The following is a 17,096-nucleotide window of genomic DNA, read 5'->3' on the forward strand; positions in this document are numbered from 1 at the left end:
GAGTAGAAAATGAAGGCTAATCATGTTTTGGGTGTACTATTCCTTTAATGTAAAATGTACATAAAAAAACAAGACAAAAGGTAAAAATGAAGAACAAAGGATGACTGAATAAAGCTAGATACTGCTGTTAAAGCTTGTATACAGTTTCTGTGATAGAAAGATGCTAATACACCTGTTAGATTTTCTAATGAGCTATAAAAACTGTTAAAATACTATACTGCTAGTGTTACAAAATCCACCTCATTGTGCTCCTTTGTTTATTGATAGGACCGTTATTTCTTTTTTTCATGGTTGTATTTTCCACAACATCCTCGGGTTATTTCTTTCTTATGAAAGTGCAGATTTTCTCTAACCAATGCATACAATGAATTACATTTTGATGGGAACCAAGTAAACAGGGGTTAAAGCCAGCCAAAAAGAATGATGTGCTCTGACACACTGACCTGTATCGTCTGTGTGCTCTGCAGCTTCTGGAGAGTCTCCTTCAGATTCTGGACTTGTGACTTTAGGTGCTGTTTGTCCTCCATACTCTTTTCCAGCTCAGCCTCTCGCTGCTTCAGTTCATCCCTCATTTTTAACAGTTGCTGTGCAAACAACAGAGCAAACATTTAGGCACTAATGTTGCTCAGACCCAACCAACCATAAAAACACCAGGAGAGGACAAAAACAATTAAATTAGCACATTATACACATTACCATTATGCAAGAGAACTGTACATGGGTAAACATTTATTGCATTAAACTCACAATGCTAGTAATGAATAAAAACCTGGTGAAATCTAGAAAAAAAGCCAATTGCTTTAGAAATGCACCTTCAATTTGGGCAAGTATTTTTTTTATGAGAATCAAATGATACATTTCTCAAAACAAAATTTATTTTGTGAGATTTTTTAAAAGAAATAAATAAAGTATAAAGAAAGAGGGAACACTATGAGAAGAATCAGCTTTATTGGCAGCTATGCCAACACATTAGAGGAATTAGACATAAATAGACAAAATGTGCAAATGTCTGCAATAGCAATAATACAGTGATAAAAAATGCATATTACATTAACTAAAAGGGATGAATAAAAACAATAAAGCAGCAGTGAAAATGATGCAAAAGTAAACAAGTGATAATCAGTAAACAGGCGGAATAAAGGTAGTTGCTGAATTGGACAGGAGTGATTCAATTTAGACTGCTGCTGCTCCTCTGCAGCGCGAAGGCCAGCGGAGCTCCAAGTAACGTGTACAATCAATGTGGAAGTCAGACGACCAAAACAACTGCTCTTATGGTTTGTAAAAAGGTGAAAGAGAGGTATTCTACCATCAGTGCATACAGCAAGCGCAGAGAGGCTGTGCTAATATCAATGGATCTAATGTTTAGTAATTGGTCTAATGTGCGCAGTTGCCTATATATACACACACATATAATCATAGTAGTAAAGCAGTCTTTAGTAAATTATTTTGAAAATCTGGATGCTGTGACTGCTCTGCCTCCTGTGGTAGAAATGTGATTTCTTTATATTTACTGCCGCTTTGTTGCGGCTAACGGCCAAAACAGAATCAAAATAATTTTTGCAGGCATGTTGTTTGCTCTCTGCCACCCTACGCTACATAGAGGCTGTTTAAAGACTCTCATTGCAATAGCTGAACCGCATAAACTGAGGGTTAGAGTAAAGCTTGTGGAGAGAAACTGTTTCTGAATCTGTAGGTTTTGGAGTAAAAGGCTCGGTAGCCCTACCAGATGGCTGGAGTTGGAACATTTTATGAACGGGTTGAGATGAATCTGCAGGGATATTTTCCTGCCAGTTCCCTGGCTTTGCAAATAGATAAATCCTTAATGGAAGGCATATCTTTCCTGTTGTAAGCTGTCTGACCTTGAACCAAACCAGAGAGTAAAGGATCAACAGAGGTCAGACTGGATGACTGCTCTGAAGCACGTTGAGCTTCTTCTACATCTTCTAATGGACCTTTTTTATTACTCTGTCAGTGTTGCTACAGCACTTTAGGTCCTGGGATAAAATGGATCCCAGAAACATGAGGGTTTGCACAGCAGAAACAGGGCTGTTGAATACTTCCATCTGAAGTCTATGATCATCTCTATTGCTTTTTGTGTATTCAGCTGCAGGTTGCCCTGGCTGCACCAAAGTGCTGTTTTCTAATATTATCTCACTCTTTGCACTTTAGATCTCTAGATTATTTCCATGCTTTATCTTAAACATTTAGATCTAGCACTGTGATGGCTTAAAAAAATGCTGCGCTTGTTTCCATTTGCGTTCATTTCAACATTTGCTTTGGACCTCTATCCAGTGAAATTATTTATTTACCACCAATTTTAAAAATTTTCAGTTTTTTATTTTTCTCCACCAGTCATAATTATCAATTAAAAGCTCCAGCAGCATAAAGTAAGATCAATAAGTACAATTTCAAAGAAATGCTTAAGCTGCATTTGTTAAAGGGGTTAAAGGGAATTGTGTGATCTTGTTGAAAAAAAGTTTTTTTTATTTTGAACGAATGGCCTTCAAATAAAGGTTGTATTTTTCTTAATAGTGGCAACATCATGATGCTGCTATAAACAGCTATTTCATTCAGAGAGCTTTTGAACGTCTTCATCAGAAGTGCCAATAGAGCAGCATATCTAAAACAAAACAAAACCACTTTAGTCTTTTGCCAAATATACAAAAGCTTTAGATTTTAAACATTTGCGAACAAAGACTGAGCAAAAAGGTCCTGCTTATGATGTAATAAGAGAACTAGCTTTAAGTAAGCTTTAAGAATCCACAGCCTCCAAAGTTATCTGTCGAGCACAGATTAAACGATCAGCCTCCTGTGGTGTTAATATTGTTTGCACCATCAGAAACTGAGAGCATCTACTGCTACATACACCGTTACTGATGAGAGAGGGTTAACAAGCTGTCAATACATGCTGATAATGTTATAATGCAAATTGAGGACACTGTGGTGAAACACCTCGTGGACCCGGCCAGGTCGAGGTATCCAATTTCAGCGCCTTCAAGCTCATTTAATCCACTTGCCTCCTCTTCTTCATAAACAGACCCGGAGAGAGATGTATGTTGGGAAGGTAATTACTCTCTGGATGCAGAAAAGAACCACGTATCCTTAATGGATTCTCTTCTTCTAAACTCCAGTCGATCATAATTTCCATTACTGAAAGAAGACGGCTGAGAGAAGACACCTGACAAACGCCAGTGCCACTTTACTTTTATTAAATCTAAATTTGAAAGCTACAGAAAGAGAACAGTTCTGTTGAAATGGTCCTATTATTCTGTGAAATACAGACATGGAAATATAGTCTTTATTAGGATTACTTTAAAAACCTTAAGAGAGTTTATGAAATGGCAACAAATCCTATAATATTAACAGATTTAAAACTTTCTTTTTATTATAAATTCGACTTCTTAAAGAAATGTTCCAAACCAAATTTTTCACCTTTAGGAAGGTGATCAGAGAGTAATCATACTAGCTGGGCAATTAACTGCATTTGCAATATAATCGCAATTTAACAAAACGCAATTTACAAATCAAAAAGGCAATGATCTTTAATCACATATCACATTATATTCAACATGTAAGACATTAAATGTCTCCCTCCAGCCCTTTAGGTTAGTGATTAAAGGCCTGAAGTGGGTTTGTCGCCATACAGAAAGGTAGAGAGAGTAGCAGCTAGCAGCAGATCCATACATGCAATAAGAAATAAACATTTTTTTTCACACAATGGTTGCAGTAAAGTTCTGTAACAATAAGCTCTGGGAAAGCAAGCTTTCAAAAACCAAAAGCCTGTGGGGAAACTTCTATTAGCTTTGTGGTTAATGCAAAGGAAAATATCAAAATAACATTGCAACGCAATTTGGGTAAAAAAAAAAAAGAAAATCGCAATTTAGATTTTTGGCAAAATCGTTCAAGCCCTAAATCATACCTAAGGGAAAATATAAGTGAAAATGTGACCTAGCTTTTTTTTTTTTTTTTTTGGTCTGTTGGAGGAGGCCAGAGTAACCAGAGAGAAACCACATCAACACATGGAATACATGTAATCAAGCACAAAAAGAGGCTGAGATTCTATCCTGCAGGGTCACATTGCTGACAGCAGTTCATCCTTGGTATTTAATGTGATAGACCTACATAAAGAAATATAGAAAACATTGGACAGGAGCCTCTGAAATAAGCCGCTGCACCTCCACATTCAGAGGAATCCGCTGAGGTGGCTCGGGGATCTGTTCCGAATGCCATCTGGGTGCCTTCGTTGGGAGATGTTGGAGGGATGTCTCAGCAGGATAGGCTACCCTTAGCTTGCCTGGAAGCGCCTCAGGCTTCCTTCAGTAGATCTGGATGAGGTGTCTGAGGAGAGGGAAGTCTGGGAATCCCTGTCAGAACTGCTGCCGAATGACCCGGTCCCGGATAAGCGGCAACAATTACTAGTAGGAGCACAGTCCACAGGCTTCAGGAATCTCCTTAGTAGTTAGTAGAATCTATGAATATCGAATTCAACAGCAAGTAGTAAGGCTTTTTTGTGAGTACTAAGTCAGAAGGTCTGAAGAAATCCATAGATCAGGAGAGAAAAGCTGCTTTATCAGAAAGAGGAATCTTCCATCCTGACAGTGAACATGTTTGCAGCTTCATACTCGAGACTGACTGATTTATGGGGACGATTTTAACGTCTGACTCATTAATCATCATCGGCCAAAATGTAGCAAATATAAAAATATATAAAAATTATATTTTTTCTGCAAAAAGCAAAAAACAAAACAAAAAACTTCTGCTTCTCTTTCCCTCCCTTCCTGTGCGCTAAACTCCTCTGTGCCACCTGTCACTACCTGATCTGTCCCAGAAGCACGATCCGTACCATCAGCTCATTTCCATATGCACAACCAGATATACACCCGGGCTACTCTCGATTTTATTTTGTAAAATCTTAAAAATGTAAATCCCTTAATTGTTTCACAATGGGGAATTTCGTTCTCTGCAAGTAAAAGTAAAAAACAAGACCTGAATTACATTTTCCCTCCCCAAAAATAGTAAGTGATCCAAACTATAAAGTGTTAAAAGTTATTAATGTATTTCCTGAGAAAATAGATACCTTAAAATCCTGTTTTATCACTTGTTTGTACCAGATCTGCACAGACGCCAACTTTTTGAGTTTTATGTTTTTCCTTTCGAGTTAACCTCATGGTATATAGTGTGTAACATAAAGAAAGAAACAACTAAAATGCAGATTAACGTGGTTTAATCATATTTTGCCGGACTACTCTGAGCATCTCCGATGATGACGTCAGACAACCAGTTTAATGGAGAAATTCAATCTCTTTCATTAAAAGGCTCCAACTTCTGTATTTAGTTGTAATCCTGTTTGGATGTTTTAAAAGCTGCAGCATTGCTACTTAAATCTAGTTTAGTTAAGTGGAGAAGGGAACTTTTCAGCTGCTTTTAAATATGACAAATGTTATTTCTAAGATGTTTTTGTGAATGAGATTGAATCAGATACGACACATCTCCCATTAGCTAGTGTGTTATCATTTTCAGCTATATGCAGTCACTCGTTTCATTCTGTAGAAGTTAAATCTAATTATAAACACAGATTTGAGACAAAATCTAAATAAGCACCACAAAAAATGTATTGTATTAATAGTCTTATGCTGATCCTGTTTAAATTCAAGTTCTATGTTCCATTTCTTTGATTTGAATAATAGTCTTCGTTATTATGAGAATTTGAGTTAGCTATATTTCGACAGTGCATATACACTGTATGTCCATGTTCGGTTTTGGCCGTTATCCATTCAATATCAGCCAATATATTGTTTTTTTTTTTAAAGCCCTAAATATTAATATCTGTATCTGTCTTCAAAATTATCAGTCGGGCTTTACTTCATACTGCAGGCATACTTCGTCATCAGGCGGAGGGAAGCTGATAGAGTTAAATACAGGAATATTCAGTGTTTCTTTACAGCTAAAAACATCACTTAACACACCGCCAGAGCTCTTATGAAATGTTTTAAATAAAATATTTGTTAGGTTGCCCAAAGCAAAGTCAAGAGCAATATCTAAACGAGAGCATGCAGTAAAGTTACAAAATGTTCTTAAGCAACATTCTCCATCAAATCAGGCTAAGCGGGTGAACGTTTGTCTAAAATGTCTTAAAATGAGCAAAGCTAAGAGAGGAAAGAACCAAAAGGACGTGCAGCTGTAACCACAGCAAGTGAATAAACAGGACAACTTTGAAGTACTTCATTCCTCTGAATGTGCCAATCAAATATATTCTAACAATAAATATCTAATTTTATGGCTGTGGAATGACAAAAAGGCATGCTGTGAATACTTTCGCCAGACTTTCGTTTTCCACTATGCTCACATCTCTAGATGCAAACACTCTAATTCTTTCTATGGATTTCCTAAATACATCCTTTAATTATTTTGCTTCCTGTTTCACCTGCGCGTCTAATCTATGAATGTCCATCATTTTTACAGGTTCATCGATTTCTACGGATCAAGAAAGAGGCAGGAAAAACCTTCAGTGCTGAATTGTTTTGTAGCTAATGGATTTTACAAGGGGAATAAAAAAAAAACATTTATAGATGGATTGCATTTTGAAAATGAACAGATAAAGAAGCTCTCCAACAGAAAGTGGTAGAGCTCTTACACATTATTAGTTGAAAACACATTTTTGAAGGGGCAAAAAAAAAATCACTGTTTTTAAAATAAATGATCTAAAATAGTTCTAATAACCTTGGTTTTCCGCACAGAAACATTTGCTCGCTTTTTAAATCATAAAATCCATTAACACACTCATCAAATTGCCCTCAAACCGAGAAAAGCTGCTTTTTTCTGCTTATTATATAAAAACAGTCCTTGGTCGCAAAGTGGTTATAGAAAAAACGCATAACAATAGTGCATGTTGGTTTAAAATGATTGTTCAACAGCAGGGAGTTTAGTTTGAGCAACTAAATATGAAGGATTACCTTTTGCATGCCTTGCAGAGCCTGCTGCAGGAAGCTGAGCTGCTGGGAATGAGTGCTGTCCTCCTCACTCCGCACCGGCTGGTTCTTTCCTTGCTCCTGTTTGAGCAGCTCCACCTCGTTCCTGTAGGCGTCCAGCTGGCAGCGCAGGGAGTCGTTCTCCTCCTTTAAGGCTTCTGCTTGGGAAACACCTACGTTTATTAAAGCACAAAGCAATATGAAACATGCTGGGTATTACAGGTCACTAATCGGTTCTCTTATTACAGCTTTATTACACAGATTTTAGTTGGTTTTAATGTTTTCCAATCGCCTGACTCTGTAAATAAGAGTTTAAAACTCCAAAAGTTACAACATTCACAGTGAATACCATTACTCTCTTGTGTGTTTGCAGGTATAGAAGGTGAGAGAATATTTTATGACAGTACACCCTGGGACCCAGAATAACAACACATCTATTTGATAGATGCTTGCTAATAAAAGCATCTCAGCTTATTCCCAAAGTGCAAACAGAGACAGAAAAAGATCTTTGTGTTTATTTATAAAACAGGTTACACTCAGGGGCCAGGAAACGTCTAACAGCTTTCTTCAATCTAATCCTGTGATTTTCATCTCTAAAGACAACATGGTGCAAGTAACAGCTAACAATGCACCTTTTATTGGGATCAGAAGGACGTTCACCAGCTTGAATTGAAAATGCAAAAGACATAGAAAGTAGAAGAATACTTTTCAACAGAATTTATAGTTAATTTGTCAAATATTTTGGGATATGTAAAGATTATGACGGCAAGAGATACAATTTATCCCCATCTAGAGCCCCTATTTTACATTTTAATCAACTATGGTGTCACTTTATCCTTTTAGGGCTTGTTTACATGACAACACGACTGAAAATTGGACTGTTTTTCCTTTTGCTGTTAACACATCTACATGAGAATGATTTAATTACGATCTTTGCACAGACTAAACTATCAAAAAGGGGATAAATGTTTTAATTTCACTTCCACACCATTAATCGGTCCTTTTTTTCTATAAACTGCATATATGCAACTAATCAATACTTAAAAAGCCACTACACCCACAGGTAGCTAAATTACTCAATTTAGCTAAAGTGGCATTGTCTCAAATGTATACACCAGTAGCTCACTCTGCTTACATATTTACCATGACAACAACACATGCCTAGAAGTACTGTATTGTGCATTTAACTGCATTAAACAAGGCTGCAACTTCCAGCTCAGGTTTAAAAAAAAAGAGAGAAAAAGAGTCCAAGATCCAGTGTTAAAAGCACGGAAATATATGATTCCAGGAGGGAATGGGAAATAAAAGGACAACGGAGAAATGGGAGGAAAGGAGGGGCGCCGGTAGAACAGCAGTAACAGAGTCACTAAGGGTGAAGGCATCAGAGGAGATGTGAAGAAAGGATCAGAGGACCATGGTCCCCAGCTGCTAAGACAGTTTCTTTTTTCTTGAAGACATTTTTGCCTTTGATGCCTCTTTAGTATCGCAGCCTGCTGGGACTATTCTAGTTCAGGGGCAGTTCTGTAATCCGTTTATTGAATTCTTGGTTGTTTTTTCACATCTCTTGCTCATCCTTGGGGTTCTGATGCGTGCAAAAAGAATTGGGTGCTAGCACCATCATTTTAGGTTGCTTTGGTGAATATTAATTAGAACATTAGTCAACATTATTAAGCCAATTTCATTGGATTTGTCTTCCTTTCTTTTGACACACTTGGCCACGGATTTTCAAGCACTAATGAATAAGACAGATAAGCTATGTTTACAGAAGCATAAACACCGGACATCTGGATCCTTCACTTGCAAGAAAATATTGTAAGTTAATTTTCTCTGTTAAGTTTTTGACAGCTGTTTACTGTCAATAAAAGCTGTTATACCAACCAAGAATGCAATAACAAACATGGAAAACAACAAGAACTGCAAACATAATGTGCTACACACATAGGACAGGTACTGATGTTTACAAAATCAGCTTGATTCTTTTATGCTATCCGTGCAAAACTGCGTTTTATACCAATGTATGTGGCACCATGAGACCAATTTGACAGCACAAGGACCATGATGTCAAACTGAGGCCAACTTTTGGCTGGAGGCTTTTCTGCTAGCATTCAATGGGGTCATCAGTTTCTCTGTCAGAGAGATGATGAGTCCCAGTACGAGATGATAAGTAATGCATAGAGGTATCCAACATGTACCTGTACCGACTCCAAAAATTTAAGGAAGCTAATTCAGCATGGTTTAATTGTTGGCTAACATTTCATATTCAGCCAGGGAAATTGGACAATTATGTTGGGGACATTAAAATAAGTAATCAGCACAGAAAAGCTTGAGTTTAAAGATGAAACCGCTGTAATGGGTGTTGCAATAATTATATCCAAGCCAGGGGGTGGTGCCATAACGCTGCCACAGATGTAAAGGTAGAAGGTGTAAATAGAAGCAGGATGTAAACACTGAACACAGAGGAAAGAAAAGAGCTGTTTCTTTAGACCAACAACAGAGGAGCAAAATGTTTTCACTGTAAAATCCACAATAGACTGAAGAGAATCTGAACAGAACTGCGTTTCTGAAATCCCTTTAATGTTAATGTTTTTGTCCAAACATGCATATCAAGGGTATCAATGCCAACATAGATGTGAGGTCTATGATGGCCCGGAGTTGCCACTTCCTAGCCCATTGTGTGGATAGGTGTGTCGAGACAGAGGTGACGTAGGGATGTATTCAAACTCACCCAGACTGGTTTCAGGAGTTTGTTCAGAAAACAAAAAATCATAAAATTAATCACTAGGTGGTGTTGTCTCAGAGGTCATGATATTGCAACGTCTTCCCTAAACACAAGTCTCAAACGTAACACCTTTAAAACTGTGTATCCCTTAAATTACTATGCATCAAAGTAGGGCTGGGTGATACGAACTGGGCAGTTTTACCTCGATAACAATAGATGCTCCGGCTCCTCTATCAGAAATAAAGACATGTGCAGGAAATGCAACTGATCTATTTAAAATGTATTTATTGAATAAATCCAATTACATATTAATTTCAATTAAATATTAAAGTATTTTTTACCCGTTCAAGTTTAAACATTCAACAATTTCTCATTGAAGAGGAGAAACACGTTTCCTCTATTTTAAACATTTTTGTGCAAAGGTAATGGAGCCTTTTGCACATCTTTGAACTCAGCAGCGTGGTTGTGCTGTAGGAGGTGGTGGTTGGATGTGTTACTTTGGGTATTCCTGACAGTTTTCAAACAAACTTTGCATTTCTTGTGCTTTTGCTCAACATCTATGGCATAATTTTGGTGCCACCGAACTGAGCGTGCAGCGAGAACAATGTGAATTGTTTAAACTCGCACACCTTCGCTCAAAACCGGTCTGCTGCGTGCTTATCTCTGACAATGCGCTTCTTCTCTGCATGTTCAGCTTCATCTCTGCTCTCACGCGGCTCCATAGAATTAACTGATGTAATTTACATTGTGTTAGACGCTTCTTCACACGACTCATACGCCATTCACTTTATTTACGCTTTTGACTGGATCGGCGGGGTCGCGCCATTACCACACCTGCGGCAGTTTCTTAAAGGGGAAGAAAATACCAGCCACCAGTAACCGAAGGCAAACGGCAAATTTACGTTCATATCGTTTACCGACATGTAAAAATTGTTGCCAGTTATCGTAGTGAATGACAGTAACTGTAAAAATCTGATTCATCGCCCAGCCCAACATCATTGGATGCGGGCCACAACTACTTTTCCCAATAAAAAAAACAAAGAAAATAAAATTATTAAAATGTTTGAACCAATCGCCAACTATTGAGCCCAGGTTCCTGCTGGATGTTCCTTAATATGAGAGTTCCGTCTTAAACCCGGAGCTGCTCAACAAAACCAACCTGATAATCTAAGTATTTTCTTCCATTTGGGAACTTGAGAAAATTTTGAGTTAGATTAAGAAATCAATAAATCTTTATAGAAAAATCTAGGAGATTCCAAAACTTTAAATCTCGCTATTCCAATGAGATTTGAATTTCAAACATCAAGAAGCACAATTTTCACCTCATGTCTGATAAATCAAAAGAACAGGAGAATATTAACAATGACGGGAGAGTATAATAATCCAAGAATGTTCTGTTCAATAGTTTCCTGCTGGATATTTGACCTGACCTGTAGAGCAGAGGCAGCAGACAGAGGGAGGTATCATTATTATGAGATCTGCCCAGCACCAGAAACTATCAGCTCCCTCCCCCCTCTGTACGGCTTGAGAAAAAGCTTTAAAAAAAAAGTCAATTCACCGACTGGACAGTAGATAATCCTCATCGTCTCTCTCTGTGTATATAAAAGGAGATCTTATTAGGGTATGTGTAGGTGTTCATGAGAGCTGCCAGCAGTCTATCATGAAGGACCATTGGCAGTGTTAATGAACTCTTGCTGGGTGAGTGTGCATGTCCAGATGGAGCTTGTGTGTGCTTCTCTTCCAGCAAAATGAAGGTTCGAGGTGAAAAGGGTATTGATCTAAGAGCCTCATCAGCTTGGTGAGAGGAGATGTCAACCGCGTGCCCAGATTCAGTTACATAACTAGCAGCGCTATCGACCCGCAGCTATCCGTGAGCAGGGATGCACGCACACACCTCCAGGTGCACATTCGCCAACAATAACCAGCGGTTCGTCTTTCTATTCTGCACACGGCTCAGACTCAAAGCTTCGATTCGTTTTATAGAGGCTGCAGTCATAACACAGGTGTTTCAAGCAGGGCTTGTTGGTGTGTAAACATGCATTCTTAAAGGTTAGAGAGGTAAAGGGGGCTTAACACTCAGCCTGTTAACACAAATACCCAGACGTTTTACATTAACACCCGTCACCTCAGCCAATCCTGCAGAATCGAGTGAAATGACAAGACTCTGACAGCAGCACTAATCGCTGATAGCTAAATAGCAAGGTTGCAAATGAGCTGACTGCAGCGTTTACATTTATTTGCATGCTAATTAGAGATGCTGTCACATTACCAAATGGCAGAGATCAGAGTGATGAACAGGGAGGAAGAAAGAGTATATGAGGAAAGCATCGCACACGGAGCAGATGACAGCAACCTTACATGTGACGGTGAGTGCTTTCTGGACGATGCCCTGTTGACTGCTCTCAGTTTATTGTTATGGGGCTTGAGAGATAAGCAACGCCATTAGCTTTCACTGCCTCAGCAAACAAAAAGAGACTCCTCTGAGGTAAAATCTGAAGATCATGGCCCTTCTAACGTAACCCAATCTGAAAAAACAGCTGGCAGATGAGAGAAGCAGAAAGGCTCTGCACTAACTCAGAGCAACATGCACACTATCTGCATCAGGGAGTACTTTTAACCTGTTTTCTTATTCATGTGGAGCTAAAGACTGCTATCAGATTCATAGGGGATGATGACTGTCATTCCAGTCATCTCCCTCAGTTATTTAACAATCAATGCATCCAACCTCTGGAGATCTGGATTGGCCGATTTCCTGTCAAGATGAGAACAGCGTTGAGCAGGGATCCACGCATGCATATGCATACCTGAGTCTTCAGAGTCTTTGCTGTCAGGGACATCCTCCATATCATCATCAGACATCTCCATCTCCTCTTCACGTCTGATGTCCATCAGCTGCTCGTTGTGCATGTTTCTGATCTCCTGTGAAACAGGGAAAGGAGGGGTGGGTGAGAACTGCCAAGACTCATGAGGACTTTAAAGAAAGTGCTGAACTTGACTGGGTGCAATCGCCAGTAAAGAATCCTCTTCTATAGTTAATGTTGAGTATGAGCTTTAAGGAATGGGTGGAGGATAAAGGAAGGGAGCTGAACAGAGATGAAATGCATCAAAACTAAAGACCTGCTTTCTTTTTCAGAGCTCAGACTATAGATGTGGTTGGGAGAACACTGAGACGATGTTTTTCTAATTTAACATCAGTTAAAGAATGTTTTCTTTATGTCTAAACATCAAATTTGAATGTTTGGTCAGGATTGTGTGTGAGATTATTTCTAAAGAGAAATAAAGATTATGGTGTGCTTTTCTATTCAGCCTTCATGCTTTAATATTTCATTGAAATACTGTACCATTGACAGCCATTACATTTGAAACATTTAGCTCAAATGAAGAGTGAAACATTTGACAATTTTTATTTGCAAAACACCTCAAATTCTGTTAGTTTAGATGGAGCGCACCAGTTTCCACTGGATTCAGTCTTTAACAGCCTCAAACTGATTTTCTTCTATAGAAATCCTGGATTTACTTCTGTCAAACTATCAGCTCTATAGCTGCATACAGGTATTTCCAGAACATGAGGCTGCCACCACCATGCTTTACAATAGGGATTATTATTTATTTATATTTTATATATATATTTTTTGCCATATAGAACCTTTTACAAGTAGAACAAAAGGTTTTGCTCTCGTCTGTTGAGAGGATGGTCTTCCACATGTCTGCATTGTTACTTACATCTCTAACTGGCAAACATGCTTTCTTTTTTGGCTCTTTACATAATATGCTGGTAAGCATGACTAATACTGTAGTCGTCTCCTCAGCAAACTGTCCCAGCTGAGCTGTGGATCCCTGCAGCTTTAACAAAGCTAGCCTAGCCTTCCTGGATCCCTCTCTGGCTAATGCTCTCACTATCTGCACTGTTAAATATAGTGAATGGACATAGAAACGTGGTGAGTTTGCAGTTGTGCCGCATTCCATCGATGTTTGGACAGTGGATTAAACAGGGATCTGTGGGATGTTTAAAGCTTGAATTTTAGAAATCCTCTTTTTTTTTATCGATTCTCCACAAATTTGTCTCTAGTCTTCATGATGTTGTGATAATTTTTTATAGAACTGCTACATTTATTCACTCCATTCACTAAATAGCAAATGAATGCTGCTGGGTCTCATTTCAGGGTATCACCGTAGAAGTGCCTGAACATAGCACACTTTTTCTAGATTTTAATTAGTGAACAAAATGGAAAACAATTGTTTTAATTTGCTTTAACTGTATTATTTCTGCTTCTTTATGTTTATCTATCACATATAACATCAATGTAATGCAATAAAGTTTATGGATATGCTGAATATGAAAAGTGTCAATGATTCTGTGAGGCAACGTCTGTTTAGCAAAGACTTGTATAGATAATAGGCATAGAAATTTAAAAGATGCCACTCTTAATCTCTGTAACTAGTCATTGCTATAAGGCAACACCCCCCTCAAAAAATAAATAAAAAGATTCCTATTTGAGGCAATTATCACACTTAAATAAAGGCAAGGTGCCATTATGTTTAGATGAAAAAAATTAGCAAATTGATGATCCTTAATAAATAGTAATTAGATAACTGTTTTGAATGCCTACGGATCCAGCTAAGGACTAAATAGATTCCTACTTGAAATGATGAAAATCAAACTCTGTAAGAAAAAAAACATTTAAGTAGGACACATTTTCATGGTTAATTTACACACAGCACACACCATTGAAAATAAAGCTCCAGAGATTTCACACAGCATATTGGACAAGAAAAATCTGAGAAAATAAAATAGTTTTAGATGGATGAGGGTTCTAAAATAATCATCTGTAAATCAACAGCTGAGAAAACTGCATATTAGCACCATCTAATTCTAAAAGCTCTAAAAGAAGATAAAAGCCACTCTGTGGAGTCAAGAATATAACACTTTTTCATACATATTTGCCAAAAAGATCATCCTCAAGCATTATTATTAAGCTTTAATTAGCCGATAATTAAAACACAGAAGATTATATGATGTAGAAATGGTAAAGTATGAAAGGATTTGGAAACCGGCAGGCTGGTTTTATTTTTTGGTTGTTTCTCGCTAAAGTTAGCAGAGAGTACCGTAAATCAACCATCTGCCGACTGACGTCAGCAACTAAAACTCATGGAAGGAGTCACACAGGTACTCCAAACACACCAGCACATTAATGCATCCAACCCACTGGTGGGAGAGAAGCACACTGACAGGAGGAAGCAGCTGTTGTCTGACTGAGGAGCAGAGCTGAATCCATTTAACTTTTCCTCCTTTTCTTCTAAATGTTTCACCTCCCTCCCTGCCACAGTTCAGTTCGCTGTGGACACAGGTTCACAGCATACAAGTCTGATTTCTGTGGAAACAAGCTTGCATCAAGCTATTTTCCAGAGTAAATAAGTAATTTGTTGTGATTTAACATAGATGAGCAGCTACATGAGGTTTTTCACACTAAAAACCCATTATTATGGTTCTCTGACCTTCACACAAACCTATGGCTGCGTCTTGCGGCTCTTATTACCTCCTCATATTTATCCGAAGCCAGCGGCTTTCACTGGAGGCAGACCGAGTGCTCACAGAAATAAATAACGCAGGGCAGAACTGAAGTAGCCACTGAAGAAATATAAGTGCGAGAGAGACCTAGATATAGAAAAGCTGTAATATGGTTCAAACCAAAATACAGAGGAAATAAATAAGAAATCATTAGTATAGAGAGCCAGGAAAAAATAATCACACCTTTGGAACCTTTGCATGATGTTTAAGTAAAAACGTATATCTACTTAATATATATATATCTACTTAAGATATATATATCTACTTAAAAAAAAAAAAAAAAAAAAAAAAAAAAAAAAAAAAAAATATATATATATATATATATATATGTCTGTCTGAATGCTTTTAGTAGCACAAAAAAAAAGTAAATGTATTGTATTTTAAAGCTCTATGGAGTCTCCTGACTTAAAAAGTGATACATAAGTACAGGCTATTTACCATTTCATTTTGTGTTGGTCTATCAAAGAAAATCCAACTAAAACACATTGATGATTACAGCTGTAAGAACATAGAGCGGCTTCATCACTCAACCAACAAACTTTCACAGAAGCCACATTTAAACCTTTGCAGTGACAGAAGGCGATGCAGCTGGTAAGACTTCAGGTCGACTGTTTTTATAGTTCTGACAATCAAAGCAACAGTTAGTCTTTCAATCACCTACCTTATAAAGAGAGGTTTTAGCACAGGACAACTGCTGCTTCTGCCACAGATTCAGTTTTTATTATGCGTACCCGACTTAATGTGTCCCTAAATTACAGCTTGAGTATGTTTGTCGAGCTGAAGTTAAAAAAATACAACTTACCAATCGAAACATGACCATAAATGATCCTTTAGACTCCGGACTACTACACACTCCAAATCCTCCATTACATACAAACCATCATCATGCCAATTAATGTTCCATTTGGCAGAGTAAGAGCGCAGCAAGCAAATGATAAAGCAGTCTTGCCTGAGGAAGAAAATCCACACACTTTCACTTTTCACTTAAGAAGTTTTTCTCGCCATAACCCTGGAATCCATTGGTTTAGGGGGAAAGAGCTTGTACAGATTTACCTGTTTCCAGGACACCCTTTAAGATGGCAGCGCTCACCCAGCAGCTTGTATTCATTCATTCAGAAGGGGAGGAGGACAGAGGGAGAAGTCTGGACCTCTGAACTAATAGAAGCTGCTGAACAGGGTCGGCTTATTGCAAAGTACTTACTATAGCCTGCTTTTCTGCATTGCTTCAAGAAACATTTTAATAATTATCCCCTTTCTGTTCCACACTGTAAGACTAGTTCAAACATAGTTAAGTTCTCACTGAAACAAGGTAAAAAACAAAACAGAATATCTATTTTACATATTTTATACAACAAACACAATGAAATCAAAGTGCACCAACCTCGACTTGTTTGCGCCACATGTCCAAGTTCTTGCGCTGAGCTTTGGAGAAATGGTCCCATGCCTTTTGTTTGGAAGCAGCTTGGAATACAGACACAATCTGCTCAACTGTGGCGGGATGCGGGGAAGGAGCAGAGACCACCCAGAGACAGAGACAGAGAAAGACAGAGGGCAGTTGGGAGGGAGCAGAGGAGTGAGAAAGTGGAGTCAACTAGGCATAAGAACTCTGTGTGAGCATGTTTGTGTGTTTAACATACCTATGACTGATGCCGCTGCACCATCCTAAGGATGGATGTTCCAAGTTACAGTTCAGAAATCATTCAAATTAAATCAATACGACACATAATAATATGTCTTCCTAAAAGTCTTTGGCCTATAAAACTTTTAATCCCAGGATATATCACTTTCTGACCTTCTTTGTCAAAAATTATTTATCATCCATTCAGATATAAAAATGACT

The 17,096-nt window shown here is 38.0% G+C and overlaps 1 protein-coding gene across 1 annotated transcript in view; it reads right to left on the reverse strand.

The window, feature by feature from the left end:
- The window catches only part of LOC107093408 (ecto-NOX disulfide-thiol exchanger 2-like), a 49,940-nt gene that overhangs the window by 20,503 nt on the left and 12,341 nt on the right, over window positions 1-17,096 (reverse strand). The window contains exons 5-8 of the mRNA XM_015388451.1: window positions 16,638-16,744; window positions 12,492-12,606; window positions 6,954-7,141; window positions 444-584 (exon numbers count right to left, since the gene is read on the reverse strand). Coding sequence (XP_015243937.1) covers window positions 444-584; window positions 6,954-7,141; window positions 12,492-12,606; window positions 16,638-16,744 — 551 coding nt within the window. The remainder of the gene's footprint in view (window positions 1-443; window positions 585-6,953; window positions 7,142-12,491; window positions 12,607-16,637; window positions 16,745-17,096) is intronic.

Source organism: Cyprinodon variegatus, unplaced genomic scaffold (assembly GCF_000732505.1).
Source record: "Cyprinodon variegatus isolate N-32 unplaced genomic scaffold, C_variegatus-1.0 Scaffold19, whole genome shotgun sequence".
Taxonomy (NCBI): Eukaryota; Metazoa; Chordata; class Actinopteri; order Cyprinodontiformes; family Cyprinodontidae; genus Cyprinodon; species Cyprinodon variegatus.